The sequence below is a fragment of the Vipera ursinii genome (assembly GCF_947247035.1).
Source record: "Vipera ursinii genome assembly, chromosome: 3".
In the NCBI taxonomy this organism is placed as follows: Eukaryota; Metazoa; Chordata; class Lepidosauria; order Squamata; family Viperidae; genus Vipera; species Vipera ursinii.
Window position 1 is genome coordinate 74276591 of NC_139516.1, and position 20807 is coordinate 74297397.

The 20807-nt window shown below is 39.4% G+C and overlaps 1 protein-coding gene across 2 annotated transcripts in view; it reads right to left on the reverse strand.

Annotated features, from left to right (window-relative positions):
• Window positions 1–18931, reverse strand: part of PIGK (phosphatidylinositol glycan anchor biosynthesis class K) — a 120663-nt gene extending 101732 nt beyond the window's left edge. For both annotated transcript variants that reach the window (XR_014492150.1, XM_083359920.1), the window contains exons 1-8: window positions 18824–18931; window positions 11546–11599; window positions 10031–10122; window positions 8161–8296; window positions 7025–7136; window positions 4119–4215; window positions 2748–2865; window positions 1972–2082 (exon numbers count right to left, since the gene is read on the reverse strand). Coding sequence is in view for 1 of the 2 variants with exons in the window: in XM_083359920.1 (XP_083216046.1) it covers window positions 1972–2082; window positions 2748–2865; window positions 4119–4215; window positions 7025–7136; window positions 8161–8296; window positions 10031–10122; window positions 11546–11599; window positions 18824–18922 (819 nt within the window). In the remaining variant the exon portion in view is untranslated. The remainder of the gene's footprint in view (window positions 1–1971; window positions 2083–2747; window positions 2866–4118; window positions 4216–7024; window positions 7137–8160; window positions 8297–10030; window positions 10123–11545; window positions 11600–18823) is intronic.
• Between the last annotated feature and the right edge of the window lie 1876 nt (window positions 18932–20807).

Below are 20807 nucleotides of genomic sequence, written 5' to 3' on the forward strand. Positions count from 1 at the left end.
CGTCGCCGGGTCTCCGTTCCTCCGCCCCCTGCCTGCCTGCTTCTTTCCGCTGTGGAAAGAAGCAGGCAGGCAGGGCACAGAGGAACGGAGACCCGGCGACGTTTGGGGATATTTGGAGAGGCGCCCAAACCTCCCCAAACGTCGCCGGGTCTCCGTTCCTCCGCCCCCTGCCTGCCTGCTTCTTTCCGCTGTGGAAAGAAGCAGGCAGGCAGGGCACAGAGGAACGGAGACCCGGCGACGTTTGGGGATATTTGGAGAGGCGCCCAAACCTCCCCAAACGTCGCCGGGTCTCCGTTCCTCCGCCCCCTGCCTGCCTGCTTCTTTCCGCTGTGGAAAGAAGCAAGCAGGCAGGGCACAGAGGAACGGAGACCCGGCGACGTTTGGGGATATTTGGAGAGGCGCCCAAACCTCCCCAAACGTCGCCGGGTCTCCGTTCCTCCGCCCCCTGCCTGCCTGCTTCTTTCCGCTGCGGAACGAAGCAGCCGGCCGCGGAGGCTTGCAGAACGGCGGATCGGCTTATACTCAAGTCACCAACTTTTTCCAGTTTTTGGGGGTGAAATTGGGGGTCTCGGCTTATACTCGAGTCGGCTTATACTCAAGTATATACGGTATTCAATATTGCTGCTTCATATCACCTGGCTATACATCTGTGCAGAATTTCATTAGAAAAACCGTTATAAAAGATCATTTATGGAAGAATGGCCAGGAGTCTGTCTTCTCCTTAGGCATTCAGTGGAAAATTTTCAACATATGCAGACTGATTTGCCATATAGCATCTTCTGAACATATTCAAACCACACCACTCTCCTGCATAATTCAAATTTCAAGAAGGATTCCAGAAGAGGTATGGTCCTAAATTGTAGGACCCTGTTAACATTCTGAATAAATGAAAAAAACATCCTAAGCATGCCTAGCAGAGAAGGAATCCTTCTCAGTTCAAAGAGACTTACTTCTGAGGGGGGAAAAACATACTTAGGATTGGATACTGAATGTTGCTAGTTATTTACCACACACAATCAGGAGATTTGCTTCTACTGCAGGGATGGGCAATTAATTTTCCCAAGAGGACCCATGAGATTGATTTATTGTTTGATCGTATGGCCATTCACATCTTTATTTCTATAAAAAGGAAATGAGATACTGGGATTATTATGGTAGGCCGCCGACGCCCCTTGCCACAGATGCCCCGCCCTGCTCTCTGCTGTTGACACCCTGCTTATGTCACACACCCAAGCCCCATCCCAAACACTACCATACCCACTGCTGCAAGCCAGATTGGAACTGCCCGGAGGCCATGAAATGCCCAGATCCCTTGTACTGGCAGATCTATTGGCTCCCTTTTACTAGTCAAATCCATGGAGCTATCTCATACCATCTGATTATTTGCTCTATTACACAGGACCTTACCAGTGCCACAACCAAAAATCCTCCTAGCAATTACAACCTTGATTCTTTAATTAGAGATGGCAGTCGTATCGTTTGCTCACTGAGATTTATGCTCCACCAATCGCTCATGCTTCTTTTAACACTCTGTGATTAAGTCTTACGTTTAACTTCAGTTATGGCTAATACGTTATTCAGCTCGAGTCGGGAAGCAAGCAATGTTCTGAATCTTGCATAATATAACTTTTTAAATATAATTGAGCTGAAAGACAGCATTGTATGCAACGGTCTAGAAACAATTCAAACATCAACGTTGAATGGTTATAATGAAAAACACAGCTTTGCTAATAAGATCCCATGCTATAAGGCGATTCTTTTTAATAAGGTAAGGTAGATTTAAGCCCTAGATTTAATTAAATCTCATTTTTGGTGTTTAAAACTTAAAAAAAAAGGTTTCTTCCCAACCAGAGGCAATACAATGACAATGGGAAAAATAGGAAAGGATGTGAAAAGGGTTGTGTAAAATTATGCAAATCACACAGCTTTCCAGTAGTGGTTTCATGAATAGCAAGTTAAATAAGTATTTACCAAGTCATTCATATTGGTCTGGCTAGCTGGATTAATTTCTTCTAAAAATTCCAAGACGTAAAATGTGTATCTATCCATCAAATGGACACCGATGCCAAGATCTGGTTGATGCTTCAAAAAGAGAATATTGTTATAAATACCGCATTTATCATATATAAATGTTTAGCAATGAAACCTGAACAACACAACCTAACATCTACATGTTCTATCAACAGCTGATTAACCTCCCAAACTATGAATAGCTACTTATGTGGCAGAGATAGGAGCAAATAAATAAGGCCAAGCAAAATACATAAAATTGCTGGAAAAGAAGTTGGTTCTGTAGCACTAGCTCTGTATTTCAATCTGCCAAACCTATCCTGACCAAAGGAAACAGCAATTTGTTACCTGCTTCTCTTATTTTTCAAAATTCACCCTTCTTTGAAAGGATCACAGTTCTATAGAACTGTTTTTAACCCTCCAAAATATGCAATAAAATATACCAAGGTTTTCAAAATAGTACTGTGAAGGTTATGACCTCCTGGAAGATCATGAGCAACCTAATGTGGGGATCATAATTTCATTTTTATTTTTTTAAAAAAACCCTAGCTTTTCTTTATAGCACTATTATTAATTTGTATTGCTACTTATTTAAAACAAATTCTCATTCCATTATAAATGCAATACTTTCCAGCAGAAGCAATATTCCTATTAAATCTTATAGAGACCCACCAAACTAGGAAGAGATTTTCATTTGGTAACCGTATCTATATTAACGTATGAAATGATACACTTACAGAAAGTGAATCTTCTCCAACTTGGCTGCTAGCCAAAGCCATTATATTGGGAGAATAAAACCGTTCGTACATGGATGCCCCTTGGCATGTATCAATGATAAACAGCAATTCATTGTACCTGGAAGGGGGGAAAAGCATCCTTTATGCCTGTTTATACCAGCTGGCCCTTAAGCCTTCTACAATAATCAAGCATAACAAAATGTCCACATACAAAGTAAAGCCCTTTCTAGAATATAGGAGATAAGCCATATCTTCCATATTGCCCATCAGCTGTGGTGACTTCAACCAGCCCCATAAACAAAATGCTACTTTAAAATAAAGTCTTCTGGGAGACTTTGCCTCCAGGGTTTTTGCCATTAACAGACAATAACATACCTTTATAAACTATCCAGTTTTATCACCATTGCATAGAAAAAAAGTATTGGTGATTAAATGCACAATCCAATGTGTGTTTATTCAAAAGTAAAATCCTGAAATCTTTCACTAAGGCAGCTCCATATCAATATAAACTTCCTGAAGTCTTGTGTAGTCTTCCTTTTGCAATGGATCTATCTGCTCATTCAGATTTCGATTACTACTTCCTTTGATTAACTGTTACGCAAGATTACATATACTTTTTGATTTATACAGATCTGTATACATATTTTGCTAGATCTTCAAATCCAGATCTATGTCAACATTTAGGACTGTCCACTTCCAGTCAACAGTGTTTCCTGATGGGGGAATCTGGGACAATTTGAAAAGAAAAACACTCCGTTTTTATCTTGCTAGAGCTGGGTTCATGTAACCCCAATATGAACATATTCTTCCTCCACTGGACAGGTTTGTAAAGGTTTCTCATACTTGTAAGTTGAGTTGCATAGCAAAGTACCTCTTTCAATATATTTGGATAACCTTAATGTCTACGAGCTAACCCTTATACCTTGAATGCCAGGTGGTATTTTAAAGATTGGTGATGCAAATGACCCAATAGATCAGCTTGTATTTTCAAACCAACCAATCAAAAGAAGCATCAGCTTTGACAGACATTTTTGGACAGAGGACATTGCAAAGGCCCAGTGGCTTCATGACTTCCTTTGTACAGAAGGCCTTAATACTTAGTTGTACAATCTGCTAGAGGTACATAGTCCATAATATTATAAAAGGTAAAAATGTGAACAATGTTAGTGCAGATGTTGGAAGTGCTGTTAATTGTAAGGGGGGGAGAATAACTGACTAGTTAAGTCTTACTGAAACAGTATATGAAATTTTGCTAAAACGTATGGTTGCAAATAAATGTACTAAATGAAATGAAAATTTTAAACACGTTCTAGGTAAATCAGAAGAGGCAGAAAAAGGCAGGCAGACTAGAAAGGAAGGGTTAGAAATTACCTCCTTTTCTGCCACATTTGTTCAAAGGCATCAGCAAGTTCCACATTTGTAATTTCTTCAGAATCTTGAAATTTCAAGAAACCATTCCCACCATGACCTGGGCAAGAAAAAAAAATATTTTAAAAAATGTAAAGTCAGGATCTTTTCAAAAATATTTTCTGAACATCTTCAAACAAAACAGTTGGCATCAAACTATAACAATGTATAAATATGCTCTCACACACCAAGGGAGTTTATATTAAAAAGCAGATGAAAGAAGCAAGGTGAGCAAAAGGTAAGCAATTGCTTTGTCTATTGGAACTCAGCCTTAGCACGCTGAGCAGCCCAATCAATTCAGCTTTAACATTTAAGAAGTCTGTATTACCCACATCCCTCCAAGCCTCCCCTGAGTCACTGCAACTACTAATATATATGCAGCCACACATCTTGGATTCTCTTTTAGATCTGGATTTCCAGAGCAATAATAATAATAATATATACTTCCAAGCTAAGTTAGAACAATTCCTATACCACTTGAACAGAATGTTTAAGCATGAACCATATTCAAACATGTGCTGGGCTACATTTTTTAAAAATTATGATTTACTGAATAAACCATTGACTTGCAAAGTGTACAAAATCCAAGGATCTCAGTGTTTCTTTGGCCCATCTCACAGTACAGATCCCAGGACTGAATAGGAATAAGTTTTTAAACAAGGAAGGGAGGGGGAACTGATGTGGAAATTTCAAGACAGCAACTGTAATGAATCAGCCTTATTTTTTTGCCTGTGTAACTATGTAGTATGCCATTGAAGACCAATTCTTGCACTGACTGTATTTTAAAATCCTAGTTTTACCTATATACAGATCAATGACAGATTGCAATATAAGTATTTTAATGTAGGAACAAAGAATCATGGAAACAGTTACGAAGGCTATGCTTCTGATTATTCATTAATCTTGGCCTATAATGATTACTAATGTAAAGGACAGGGCATGTATTAGGCTTTTCTATAGAAGACAAGTGTGAGATAAACACAAGTCTCTCTGAGATTTCTACAGTTCTCACCAGCCCCTATTTTAAAAAAAAGTGTGTGTGTGTGAGGGGGGAAAACAGACTCAGGAAACTACAGACCAATCAACCTGACATCAATACCTGGGAAGATAATGGAAAAATAATCAGATCTAGAAACAAATAAAGTTATAACTGGTAGCCAGCATGGGTTTGTTAAAAACAGATTGTGTCAAACCAATCTTATTTAATTCTTTGACAAAGTGACTAAATAAGTAGACCAGCGAAATACTGTGGACATACTATACTTAAGACTTCAGCAAGGCATTCAACAAAGTAGACCACAACCTACTTCTCGGTAAGCTATAAAAATGCGGGATAGACACCATCACCACCAGATGGATTTGTAACTGGCTGACAAACCATATTCAACAAGTCGTCCTTAATGGTACTACATCTACATGGAGGGAAGTAAGCAGTGGTGTGCCACAAGGTTCTGTCTTAGGCCCAGTACTCTTCAATATCTTCATAAATGACTTAGATGAGGGAGCAGAAGGGAATCTCATCAAATTTGCAGATGACACTAAACTGGCAGGAATAGCCAACACCCTAGAAGACAAGCTCAGAATCCAAAAAGATCTTGACAGGCTTCAACAATGGGCCCTATCTAACAAAATGATATTTAATGTGGAGAAAAGCAAAGTTTTACACCTGGGTAGAAAAAAAACCAAAGGTACAAGTACAGATTTGACTCAAAAACAGTAATTGTGAGAGGGACCTTGGAGTCCTAGTGCCTGAACTCAGAGGTGCTGTCACTGGGAGCGATGCCAGTGTTGCTACGGCGTCGCCGCCCGTCCTTTGTGGCTCGGAGCCACATGCTGCGGGAGTTCAAGTCCACGAGTCATAAAAAAGAGTCAAGATTGCTTACTCCTAAAGCCAATAGAGGGAACTTTTTTTTTTGCAAAAAAAAAAAAAAAGGTGCCGGAACGCCGTTCTGAGCATTCTATGAGGAAAAAAGCCCTGGTCATCACATTACAAAAAAGATGTTGAGACTTTGAAAAAGTGCAAAGAACAACTACTAAGATGATTAAAGGTCTGCAGACAAAAACATATAAAGAACTGCTGCAGGATTTGGAAATGGCCAGTCTAGAGAAAAGAAGGGGGGACATGATAGCAGTATTCCAGTATTTGAGAGGCTGCCACAAGGAAGAGGGGATCAATTTATTTTCCAAAGCACCAGAAGGCAAGACAAGAAACAATGGTTGGAAACTAATCAAGGAGAGAAGCAACCTGGAATTAAGGAGAAACTTCCTAACAGTGAGGACAATTAATCAGTGGAACAGCTTGCCTTCAGTGGAACAGCTTGCCTTCAGCTTGCTTCATCACTCAAGGTTTTTAGGAAGAGACTGGACAGCCACTTGTCTGAAATGCTTTTGCAGGGGGCTGGACTAGAAGATATCCAATGTCCCTTCCAGCTCTATTCTGATTGATTGAAAGCCATCAAAACCTGCCAATCTCCAGGCCTTGGGTCAGAGTGATGATGGATCCTTTGAGGGATATACTTGTCTTTTGATATTTTTTTCAGACTTTCTCCTTTTATAATTCTATATTTCTGTTGGATATTGTAATATTTTGTAAGCTGCTTAGAGTTGGAGGAATTACATATCATAGTAACCATAAAATGATTAGTTGTACTTTTAACTAGTATGATGTGACAACCCTAACCCTAACATTGCTAAACTAGAGATCTGGAATTAGGACAGTGTGTGGACCTGGCCACTGGGTGACATATTAATCAGCAAGGTAATTATATCAGCCTTTTCCAAATTGATGCAAATGGCCATTTCAGATGATTATGAAGCGTTTGAGTATTTATTATTATTATTATAGGAAATGCCAAAGAAAATACAATTACCTGTCATATATATGAGAATATTGCTTCTGTCATCGGAAAGCAAACGTTTGGAACGAGGCGCACTTGCTGGGATTCGTCCTGTTAGCACTCTCAAAAAATTTTCCACGGTAACCTAAACAATGAAACAGCATCGGTTTAGAGTTTGCATTTAATCTTACAGGCATTATTTTCAAATCAACTGTCCAATAAAATAATACTACTGCATATTATAGATCATTATGTATTATTAACTCAGGTTAAATGTCATATTTCAGCCTTCATAATATATATGTATATCGGTGCTTTGAACACCTGTCTTATTATTTTATAACTGGGAACCATTTCAACATTTTCTTACCATCAAGAACAACTACATGTTGCCATAGAAAAATGCTCATAGACATATCTTAAAGCTTAAAATTCTGCATGACTTATGGGAAACTACATTCCAGTGATTAAAAATATTTGATCATAAATCATCCATCTGCCCAGCAAAAAAAAAGTTGTCCTATGAAATCTCAAACCTCATACCTACCAGCTCTGAAAATAATTTTCTAAGGTTCCAAAAGTACTCAGAAAACCTTGCTAGTGACAATAACTAACAATGCTGAATATGTCAACTCCTGTATAGGTATGGTAGTCCTCATTTAGTAGGAATTGGGTCTGGCAGGTTTGTCTTTAAGCAAAATGGTTGCTGAGTGGGAGATCATGTGACCACAATTATACTTTCCAGCTCCAAGCTGACAAGAATAATTGGTTTCACATCTTTAGTCTTTTCTCACATTACTAAAATCCTGAGTTTTGTGGTATGGATCCATGGGTCTTCCATACCTGCTATAACAGGTTTAGGTGGGGACATTACTGTGTTCAATTATTAACCATGAGAAAAAAATATATCAATTTTCAGGTATTGATATATCCCACTGATTAAACAATGAATTGACTAGAATTTGGTAGGCTAAAGACTTTGATACCAGAGCACGCAAAGTCCTAAAACTCATACATCATTTTGAATGTGTTCTGGGTTTCTAATTCTGCTGAAGAACATCTCTGAGGCCCAAGAAGTTGCAGGCTCTCATCAAATCAATTGACTTAAATATTATCCCCTTCCACATCACCTTTCTACATTTTAATACGGAGTGTATTTAAGAATGAACCTCATAATTTCTGTAATCCACTTCCACATCATCTCCGTAGACATTCAGTTCCATGTTTTTGTGACTAAACACAGTAGCTGGCGCCGGATTTCTTGGATTGCAGGCCATATCATCTGCCAGCATTAAGACTATATGACTAATTGGAAAGAAAATAAATGAATTTGAATGAACAATTTGAGTGCAGTAGCAACCCAAAGCCTCAAGAAACATACATGGTCTGCTAACTTTGAAAGGCTGTTTAATAGCTTTAATCCTCTTTTCTATTATGTAAGGCATTCTGTGACTAAGCCCAAATTCACACACAATGAAGAAATAGCTTTTAAAAGTTAATAAGGCTAACTTTACTGTATTTGCACATGTATTCAATTCTATGCAATTTACGAAACTCAATAATCCTTCAAAAAAAGAATAGGTGGTTGGGTCACCCTTGAAATTAATCTGTTGGTTCCCCCCCCTCTCATTGCACTCATCGGTTTTTTTCCTCGCTGTTTTATCATTAACATAGATGCTAATGTAGGGAGCAAACCACAGCCATCTGGCAGATGTAACTGATGCAGAAAGTACAGGGTTGAGTGTCTGGCATTCCTAATTAAGAAGCAATACTGAGTATTGTCACTTACAGTAAGTTCGGCAATTTAATTAAACTTGGGAATCCATCTCATATTTTATGCCCCTGGGGAAAAAAAATCTGCTGTTCTCAGACAAATTTTGAGGCATGCTATCAAACCTGGAAGATCTTCTGGGCTACACTGAGCATTTATTTATTTGAATAGGGTGTTTTTTCAAGAAGCAACTGGACTTTCTTTGTTTTTCCTTGAAGATGTTTCGCTTCTCATCCAACAAGCTTCTTCAGTTCTGACTGAATGGTGAGGAATGGAAGGATTTATGTTCCTTGGAGTCATCTGGTCATTGGCATGTTTTCTGGGAGTCGTTGGGGCCATTTGGAGGTTTGAGTAGTACAAATGGGCATGGAGCCTTTTTGGAACTGCTGAAAGGACTGTGTTGTAAACAGGAAATAGATGGTGTCATATCCCTCCCCCTTTGTTGAGAGAGGGCTATTCAATTTTAATGTAGATGGTCTCTTTTACCCCTCTTTCAAACCAGCGGTCCTGTCTAGAATGTGGACTTTACTGTCTACAAAAGAATGATCTTCATCTTTCATATGCAGATGGACTGACTGAGAATCCCCATGGTCATTTATATCTAGAGTGAACATACATCCTTTATTATAATACATAATCCTTTATTTCAGAAAGCTGTCCTTTACATTAATTGCTTTCTTGGCTTTGCTCTTGAATTTTCCTTTGTAAACCAACCATGTTATATACTGTACAGCAAAATTATAAACAGGTTTTTATCCTTTATGTACCATACTTAACACTGTAATGTACTATTTCAGTTTTGTTTCTTTTCCAGGTTTGTCCTTTATTTTTCTTCCAAGAAACTGTGGTCACTGTATTTACATCCCATCTTCTCAGTTTGCAAAAATGTCAATGCCACATGGTCACATTTACATTTTTAAGTGATTTGAATTCGTAATTCTTCATCATAAACAAAGTCACCTATTTTCAAGCTATGAAAAGCAATGACATATTGTGATGAATTTTCCAGTTTATAGTATTAATCAGATAATAAGTCTTCTGCATATATTTTGTGTTAGAAATTGTGTATTTCCATTTTTAAAAGATATGTACTCCCTCTTTCATTCAAAGCCATAGTTAAATATATGCCTATGTCTATGAACATATTTCTCTGCTAATGAAAATACATAGATATAAAAAAATAATGGAAGATTAGACAAGTATAGGATCACATTAGCAGATTAATTACCCTATTTGTACTTGATACCATTTTAAAAGGCTCTTCTTACCTATCAGGAATTCCAAGTCTCTTGACACTTCTGTAAACTGAGAGAGTATTGGCCACATGGCGATAGTTAAACCAGAATCGAGATGTGCACACCTAAACAGATTAACAGACAAATACATATGCAAGCCTGCATGGTTAACATATACACAGAGAGAGAGGGAGGGGTGGATAAGAATAAATTCTGCGACTATAATGCAACAACATAACCGTGCAGGAATAAATGGGCCATTGAGCTACAGCTTATTTGGAAATTTCACTAAAGACAAATTCATCATTCAAACTAAAGAACTGTTCTCTCTCAATTGAAGACTAATGCCTGCAGTATAATTTCAAATACCTCCCTACTCTATATCAGGGCTTTTCAACCAGTGGTACGGGTACCACCTGTGGTACATTGGCACCTGGCAGGTGGTACGCGACCATCCTAGAAAAGTGGAAGCGGGGGAGGGGAATGAGCTGAACCGGTGGCAGCACTGCACAAGCCTGAGCAAGAGACGGCTGGAGCTGCAGGGCTGTCAGGGCTCAGCGGAAGCACCAGAATCAGCGCTTCTTCAGGGCTGTCAGGGCTCAGTGGAAGCGCCAGGATTAGTGCCAGGCTCCAGCTGGAGCTTGGTAGATTCCAGCACTTCTGCTGAGCACAGAAGAAGTGCCGATCATCTGGAATGTTGCAGCATCTCTAGGGTCTTGTGATTTACATTCAGATGCTTGGCAACTAATTCATATTTATGATGGTCACAGTGTCCCAGGGTCATGTGAAGTGACCAAAGCCTGCTGCAACCACCCAGCAGAGATGGGGGGGAATAAAAAGCACACACACACCCCACCCCACCCCCACTGCCAATCCTCCACAGAAATGCTCACAACAATGAAAACCTTGGACAGGAGGAAGAGCGCCACCGGGCAGGCAGGCAGGTGTCTTGCTCGGCTGTGGCTTGGGGGGCACTTTTTTCAGTGCCACTGTAACTTCGAACAGTCACCAAGTGAACTGTTATAAGTCGAGGACTACCTGTACTTCACCACTTTTTTCCTTTTTGTGGGGGGATGGTCATCACGTTTTTGACACTTTGCTAGTCGACTGGTGGTACTCTGATGTTGCCATATCCTAAAAGTGGTACAATGGGTGAAAAGGTTGAAAAGCCCTGCTCTATATTATTTCTTCTCCCACACATGCATATACTTCCTACTACAGCATTAGTAAATTAATAAATCAAGATCAAGGTGAGCATGAAGGCTAACCTTTTCTGAAAAACTTCCGAAAAAGTTTTATTTTTTTTAAAATAAAATGTTGGTGATGGCTAATGCTTTACAGGTATGTAAACAGAATTATTTACCTTTTATTCTTTTTCTAATGGATATAGAATATGGGATAGAATCAGATCCAATCCACTATCTTTGCATGAAAAGCAATTTTATCATTGTGGAGGCAAGCAATCTTTTCTTTTCAATGGTACCATCTGATATATTCCAATAGATTTGTTTAGGTTAGGTTAGGTTCAATTACAATGGGTTATCTTACCAAAACAGCCCAGTTATTTGTATGTCCACTTCTAAAAAATTGTTCTGCTTGATCCTGAAGAGAAAATATATAAGCTATACAAATAAATAAAATAGGATCTCTCTCTCTCACACACACACACACACAATCACACACAAATACAAATTCCACAAATATTTTAAATATGTTTATATCAAATCAAGTTATTTTTTACTTTACTGGAAAAGTTAATTAGCATAAACAAAACACCAGTTGACATATTTATGAAATTATACAGAGCAATCCTGTGCATGTTTACTCTAAAATATGGTTCCCTTTTTAGAACGTTTTCTCCACATAACAGAATAGCAGAGTTGGAGGTCTTCTAGTCCAACCCTCAGCTCAAGCAGGAGACTCTATAGCCTATACCATTTCTGATAGATGGCAGTCCAGTCTCTTCTTGAAAGCTTCCAGTGATCAAACACCCACAATATCTGAAGGAAAACTGTTCCATTAGGTTGACGGTTCTCACTGTCAGATTTCTCCTTATTTCTAGGTTGAATCTCTCCTTGATCAGTTTCCATCCGTTGTTCCTTGTCTGGCCTTCAAGTGCTTTAGATAGAAAATAGACTGACCCCCTCCTCTCTGTGACAGCCCCTCAAACATTACTATCATGTCACCCCTGGTCCTTCTCTTCACTAGACTAGCCATGCCCAATTCCTACAACCCTTCTTCATACGTTTTAGCCTCCAGTCCCCTAATCATCTTTGTTGCTCTTCTCTGCACTCTTTCTGGAGTCTCAGCATCTTTTTTGTAGCCGGGTGATCAAAACTGGATGCAGTATGCTAGGTCTGGTCTTACTAAGGCTTTATAGAGTGTTACTAGTACCTCACATGATTTTTGTTGAATCCCTCTGTTAATGCAATTTAGGATTGCATTGGCTTTTTTTATGACTGCCGGCTGCACACTACTAAATCATATTTAATTGACTGTCTACTAAAACGTCAAGATCCCTCTCACAGTTACTGCTATTAAGCCAGGTTTCACCCAATCTATATGTGTACATTTGGTTTTTCTTGTCTAACTGTAAGACTTTATTTTTCTCTACATTGAATTTCATTTTGTTAGATAGGGTCCAGTGTTCAAGTCTATCAAGATCCATCTGGTTTTTGAACCTATCATCTAGACCAGGGGTAGGCAACCTTGGCTCTTTTATGACTCGTGGACTTCAACTCCTGGCTGGCTCAGGAATTCTGGGAATTGAAGTCCACGAGTCATAAAAGAGCCAAGGTTGCCTACCCCTGGTCTAGGGCATTGACTATTCCTGCCACCTTAGTGTCATCTGCAAATTTGATGAGTTCCCCTTCTATTCCCTCATCTAAGTCATTTATAAGTTTGCTTTGTTTTAAAGAAATCTTTAGTCTGCTAGTTTGCATGTATAAAAAGCCTTTCATGGATCATATCAAAGAACAACAAGGAATTCTTTCCATTATCTGGAAACTTCGATTAAAAATGGAAAAAAGAATACAACAAAAGCAGGCTTTACTTTTTTAACCTCTTTGTCAACAACACAACATTTTTGTGAGATTTTGAGCTCAATTATGTGAGAGAAATACATTATTTCCCTTTATGCTAATAACTTGATCCTTATTTCTTTATCTGATTAGCCTTCAATTATGAGTTAGTCTTAGCTAAGTATTTTTTTAAAAAAAATTATTAGCTAAATGTGAAATATTTACTTAAACTAGCCATTATCAATCACTGAAATTGAACGTTGGCCAATGGTTAAATAGAACACTTAATGCATATTTTCCCCATGGTGACAGAATCTGGATAGTAAAAAAATATTTACACTTAAGATACCAAAATCCAGATTAACAATTTTATGTCCAGGAACTCATAATATCTCAAATAGATTTACTATCACAATTAGTTTATTGAATTATTAGTTCAATTTTTTGTCCCTGTTTGATTCAAGATTAGTCAATCTTTTCCTTTTAGAACAAGTAAGAACTAAATCAACAACAAATCCATTCTGTTTTCAAATTTTATAGTATTTATGGGTTTGAATTTTCATTCTTGAGGGTTTTTTTCAGCCACATAAATGTTTAAAGATTGGGTTGAAACATTAGTCTTTGTTCAATCTGATTGAGCACCACTAAAAATAATAAGACTGTTCCCTGCTATGTAGTGGAAAAAAGCTAGTTTAGATTATTTAAAGCTTGTATTTAATTGCAGTCTTAAAAATTCTCTGTTTAACAGATGTTCAATGTCAATTCTAGGTCATTTGGGGAAAATACCACATAATTCCTAACTCTGGCCGTGTAGTCATAATTTGCTTTATGGTCTGTTTTTTGTGACATCCAATTTAAATGTCTAAATACAACTCTTGTGGAAAACATAAATTTAGTTGACCTGAAAAAAATGCCAGGTTTTGTTTTCTCAATCTCCAGAGCTTGGGCAATGGATTATCACAGCAGTGTGACAAATAAATTGGAACTACTGGTCTAATGAATACTATTTTGTGTAATTATCTAGTTTGTTCTGTAATCTATGTATTTAATCCCTTCCCATCCTTGTTAATGGAATTGTTGAAACAAACTGATTGATGTGACATAAAGCAAATCAAGTGCACGCTTAGTCATTCTTTTTAAAATCATTATTGAAAGAAGACATAAATCAATTAAACAGCCTTAACAAATATAAATAAATAAATCTGCTAAAGGCTGCTACCATGAAAGCCAAGCAAAACCTCCCTCTTCCAACTGAAAAGACCAACAAATACATCAGCGCTCTATTATCCCAAGTCCCCCCCCAGTTGGTTTTCTAGAGAAATACAGCCAGCTCCTATTGGAAACAAAATGCACGATTGTATGACTTTTGAATCAGATCCAGAACAAGTTGGTTGCCTTTAAAAATCCAAAATCAACGTTCTTCTTACATTGTCACGTACACACAGAAAATGGGAAACAAAAGTTCTGAGAGTTGGCACAACTCTCCAGGAGCAAAATGAAATTGGGGGGGTAGGGGGGCAGGGTGGGTGGCGAAATCTATGAAAAAAAATGGAAATCATGCACAAGACATATACAAAACTGAAACTGGAACTGCATTCCCCTAACCCAGTCAGCATTGCTGACTCAGGAATTCTGGGAGTTGAAGTCCACGAGTCATAAAAGAGCCAAGGTTGCCTACCCCTGCCCTAACCCCAGGGTTTTGCTTGAAATAGTTGCCTAATTAATTTCTACTCCAAAGGATTTATTTTATTTATTTATAAAATGTATAGGCTGCCTCATCTTACCTCATAAAAATCATAAAAGTAAAAACTATATAAACTAAGAGCATAGGTTAGTATAAAATCCAGAACTTTATGGCCCAATTAAAAGGGAACAGGATGGGGGGGGAAGTGGGATCTGTTGTTAATTGATCAACCATCTCCACCGTGACACTCCCCCATTGAAGCTCTAAGCTAACTGGCAGAGCCAGGTCTTTAGGCTCTTGCAAAAGATCAGGAGGGTCGGGGCGAACCTCACACCAGAGGCGGGGCAAGATGTTCCACAGGGCAGAGGAATGGCAGAGAAGGCCGTCCTCCTGGATCCTGCCAGCTGGAATAATTGGGCTGATGGGACTGCAGCGTGCCTCCTTTGTCAACATGGGTGGAGAAGGCCAATCCCAGTGGGATGAGACAGTCATGCAAGAGGCCTGGACACATACCATGAAGGGATTTAAAGGTAATTATCAACATCTTGAACTGCACCCGGAAGCAAACCAGCAGCTAATGCAACTCATGGAATAGTGGTGTTACATGGGCCATTTTGGGGGCCCCAAGAACTGCCACTATCACCACCAAATCTCCTACTGAATAAAGCTTTGCAGCACTTTGGGTCTGAAGGCAAAGTAGTGATTTGGAATTTAAAAACAGTTCTTGTTTGCAACTTCTTAAAGCAGCTTAAGCTTTCCTCAGGATTGCATGGGTACCCCTATGATTCCCAGAGAAAACACATTTGGTTCATTGCATACATTTATACCCCCACTATTCCAAAGTATCTTTCTGCATTAGAATAGAAAGTGCTGCATAATCTGATTCCTATTCAGCTACTCCCACAGAGAAAACATTTCAAAGAGAGTTTTGCAGCATTACCTCTGGAATTGTAGACAGATTCCTGGAGTGAGAAGGCTCAAAGAGTCAGTGAGAAGTGATTAAAAGATGTTGGATCAGTAATGTGAGATGGAGCTTCTACTACATAGTAGTTTCAGCTTTGGAAGCTCACTGGAGACAGTCAGGTCTCTCTCAATGCAACCCACCTCAAGGTTTCTTGTTATTAAAAAAAACAAAGCCAAACAGGAGGACAGCACTGTTTGTGCCACCTTGAGCATTTGAATGAAAAATGGAATATAAATGATGGAGCTCCTGCCTCCTAGGATATCCTTGAGAAGACATGTAGGGAGGGGGTTTATCTCTTTCTCTCCATTCACACTGAGGCCTTTTTCCTGTATTATTGCCAATAATGTATATGAGTGAAAACTGATTATAACTGATATATACTTCTACAAAGTAGAAAAGCCCTAGATAATTCAGTTCCCTGGAATGCAAAAACCAGTATACTGATAGTCTTTGACTTATGACCACAATTGAGCCCAAAATTTCTGTTGTTAAGCAAGACAGTTACTAAGTGAGTATTGCCCCATTTTACGATCTTTCTTGCCACAGTTGCTAAGTGAATCACTGCAGTTGTTGAGTTAGAAACATGATTGTTAAGTCAATCTGTCCCCCCTATTGAATTTAGTTGTCAGAAAGTCGCAAAAGGTGATCACATGATGCCAGGACACTACATCCATCATAAATCAGTCAGTTGTCAAGCATCTGAGTTTTGAGCACATGACCATGGGGATGCTGCAACAGTCATAAGTGTGAAGAACGATCATGAGTCACTTTTTTCAGTGACTGTTGTAATTTTGAATAGCCCCTAAATGAATTATTGTAAGTCAAAATAGTGATGTGTTGATGAACATGAAAACATATAATACACTTTTAGTTTGATAATTAAAAAAAAGCCAGCTGAGTGACTTTGGGCCAGTCACTCTCTCTCTCTCAGGCTGGATGCAAATAAATGAATAAATAAAAAAGTAAATACATGGCTCCTTTACAAAGCCTAATTACTGTTTTTTAAACTTTTTCTCTCTGAACATTTCATTTTCTTTCCTCATGAAAAGAACACAGGGTATAGGGGTTATGCTCCAGCAAGCTGCCATTTTTCATGCACTTCCCTCAGCCCACAAGATGGACCGCTGGCTAAGCTCCACAAAAGGCATCAACTGGGTAAATTTATTTTGTTTAACGAATGGTATCTACAGAGATCATGCAATCAATCACTGATATACAAATTTAGTTTAAATAAAGCATCATAAAATATGTATATACGGGTAGTCCTTGACTCACAACAGTTTACTTAATGAACGTTCAAAGTTACAACAGCACTGAAAAAAGTAACTTATGACCATCTTTCACTTATGACCACTGCAGCATCTCCATAATCATGTGATCAAATATTGGACGCTTGCAACTGACTCATATTTATGACATTTGAAGTGTCCCAGGGTTATGTGATCACCGTTTGCGACCTTCTGACAAGCAAAGTCAATGGCGAAATCAGATTCACTTAACAACTGTGTTGCCAACAGCTGCAGTGATTCACTTAAACAGCTGTGGCAAGAAAGGACATAAATTGGGGCAAAATTCACTTAACTAATGTTTCACTTAGCAAGAGAAATTCTGGGCTCAATTGTGGTCGTAAATTGAGGACTATATGCATATATATCTATATGTATGTATATATGTATGTGTAGGTGCATATGTATACATGTACGCATGTACATAAGATATGTTGGCGATACAATATAGGGAGATGATGTATAATTAAGATAAAACCATAATAAAATGACCATAATGATAGAAGTAAATGAAAGGTCTCCAAATTTTAATATTGAAAGAGAAATTTAAAACTGAATATGCTCCAGTGGAAATTTACTGGATGAATGGAGAACCAGGAAAGGAGAGCACAAAGAAAGGATGTAAGTGAAACACGTAGGCAAAAATTAGCTAAGGCTTAAGATTGGGAAAGGAAGAAGAGAAGCTATCAATACATCTGTAAGAGAAGATAACTAGCAAAACAGGAAAGGACCTATTTTTTCTAAAAAGTCACAAAAAGGGGGCTAGAACTCAAGCAACTGCGCATGTGCAATTAGTTGATTAATATTAACTGACACACCTTGCATAAATTATCTCTTAATTTTAATGTACGTGGGATGTATGATTTAGTATGTAGCAGGAAATATGTAGGAGGCGGTTGGAAAGAGTGTGTAACCTTATAGTACCTCATCCAATGGGGAAAGAGGAGGGATGTGCAGCCGGGGCCAGGGATCTATAAAAATGGGAATATTTTGGGTTGAAACTTTGGAGAGAACCAAGTTTTGATAGCTTCTCTCCCAGCTTGTTGCAATAAACAAAAGGCCTTCACTGTGCCTTGGCTGGTTATTGGTCAGGAGCTTGCCTCTGGTCGCGAAGGAAAGTAGCCAGGAGCGCATAACAACAATAGGGAGCTATAGAATTGCAATGGGATACATATTATAATTCGATATTTAAGGAAGCTAACCATCTAACTCAGGGGTAGGCAACCTCGGCTCTTTGATGACTCATGGACTTCAATTCCCAGAATTCCTGAGTCAGCTCTGACTCAGGAATTCTGGGAGTTGAAGTCCATGAGTCATCAAAGAGCCGAGGTTGCCTACCCCTGATCTAACTGCTTCTGGTGTGGCTGAGATCATCCCGGGTGCCTTGAAATTTCCTGGGTGAAGAGGAGCAAGGACGGTCCCCGCCAAAGGCCATCAGGGGGCGGTGCAGCATCCAACCTGAGCGACCCCATGAGAAGCCACACCTGCCCACTCCTCCTCTCTCGCCCTCCAGGATTGCAATGACTGCTGGAGATGGTGGGGAAGAGGAGAGAAGGCAAGAGTCCAGCGCCGGAGCCGAGCACTCCGGAAAAGATTATTTTTTTCCCCAACACCGCATTAAATTGCAAAGCAATAGACAACTAAATTTTAAAAGTCTGCAGCCCGTTTTATTTTTAGGCGGTGGCCCTTGAGCCCCCCCCTCCCCATACGCATTTGCAAAATACAACGGAGACCGGCTCACGGAAACAGAAAATCAAGTCCTGGATTTCCAAATCCACTCACGGTATTGGGAGGGGAAAAAAAGCAAGGGACACGCGGGAGAAATAAAGGCGGGCAGCCAGCCAGCCGTCCCGCTGCCTTATCGCAGCGTACCTGCACTCCGCGACCCACCGCCGAACTGCAGCGGCCGAAGAAAAGAAGCAGCGTTGTTGCTGCAAGAAAAAGACACCGGCTCGGTCTGGAGGCAGCCATCTTGCCTCTCCGCAGGACCCAGGAAGGAGGAAGAGCGGTCGACCATTGGCTATCGAGGCTTTGTAACTCCGCCTCTTTTTCCTTTTTTCCCTAAAGTTTGCGACTCTCTGTTGCCGGCGTTGAGATGCTCTAGTACAGGGGTCTTCAAACTTGGCCCTTTTATGACTTGTGGACTTCAACTCCCAGAATTCCTCAGCCAGCAAAGCTTTGCTGGCTGAGGAATTCTGGGAGTTGAAGTCCACAAGTCATAAAAGGGCCAAGTTTGAAGACCCCTGCTCTAGTACGTAGGGATGCGGGCTTTTCTAAGGCGTCGGCGCCGATCTCCTGGTTCTGAACGTAAATCTTAACTGGGGAAAAAAGATCCCAAGCCTCGTGATGACGAAGGCCATTGATTGAAGTGCTTGTAGAAAGCACGCAGTCAGTTAAAAAAAATCTTTGTAAGGAGATTCGCTGCAGTTTTACTGCCAGGATGGAGCAGAATAACAGAGTTAGAAGGGACTTTGGAGGTCTTTTAGTCCAACCCCCCCCTGCTCAGGCAGGAAACCCTACAGCGTTTCGGACAAATTATTGTCCAGTCTATTCTTAAAAACTTGCAGTATTGGAGCATTCGCAATTTCAGGAGGCAAGTCTAAAGTCTTTAAACTCTCAATAAAAGAAAAGCACAACTTTCCCGTTTTAAAATCTCAATAAAAGAAGAGCGGAACTTTCCCGTTTTTTACATCATGGTATTTAGCAACGAAGTAATTGAATATTAAGTCATTAATATTCTACTTACTCAGCAGTTGAATCTTAATGTTGCTATACTTGCAACTTATGCGTTGCTTCCCCCAATGTAGATAATGTACTATATGGACAATCATGATGTAATCATGGTTGTCGTTATTGAAATCTGTTAGTAAACGGGTTATGCCCAAGTTCTCTATTGTTTTCTTATTTTTCTATTGTTTTCATTAAATGAAGCTAGTTAATAACTTTAAAACTGGCATTTAGAATATGGATTTCTGCTTTATTTTTAGACAGGCTTACAGATCCAGATTGCAAGTGACGGCTGTCAAAACAAAGCAAGATTATGGCATACACTTGCAAGGAGAGCAGGAAGCCTGTAATTGGGGAGTTTGGGAAGAACAAAGAATGTTTATTTACAGGGAATATGCGCCTGTAAAGTTTGTAACAATTCTGTGTGGTCAAAAAGCTGATAAAAGTAACAAAAGACTTAGCCATCTTGCAAGCTCAGCTAGAAGCTAGGAATTGAGATGGCCTGGAGCAAATAGTATGTGTATTAGATAACTCCTGAAACATTCATTAGCCAAGGCTTAGGAATAGGGACTGCTAGAGACCAATAATAGTTAGATTATTAATGAAATGTTTATTAGATGATATTTCTTATATATCCCACCTTATCCTGCCTTCTACTTCAGATAAAATGTATAAAACTTTATTAATTCTGTGGTTCTTGGTTCCTTGGCATTTTGGCCAGGATCCCTTTTCTTGGAGCGCTTCAATAAAAGACAACAAAACCTGCACCTCATGTCTGGTGTTCGTCATTGGACTCAGCACCAGGCTCAGACCCAAATTGGGGGCAACAATCTGGGGGCTCGTGCCGGGATTCCACACCTGGATTCAATTGGAAGACACTAACGATCACTGGAGGAGGGCCCCCAGATGGGTAAGATCAGTGGCTGAAAGGTGTGTGATTGCTCTGCAATAAACTTTCCCGATTGGTGATCAAGACTGTGTGTTTCTGCATTGTCAGCCGCACTCAGGATCCATGAGTCTTTGGACTATGAGTGGGTGTTTTGAAAAGCAAGGGGCATGCAGAGATCCACGTGTCTCACCAATGCATAGAGTGGATTGAGTGAATGCAATGAGCCATCTGGCCCTAGTG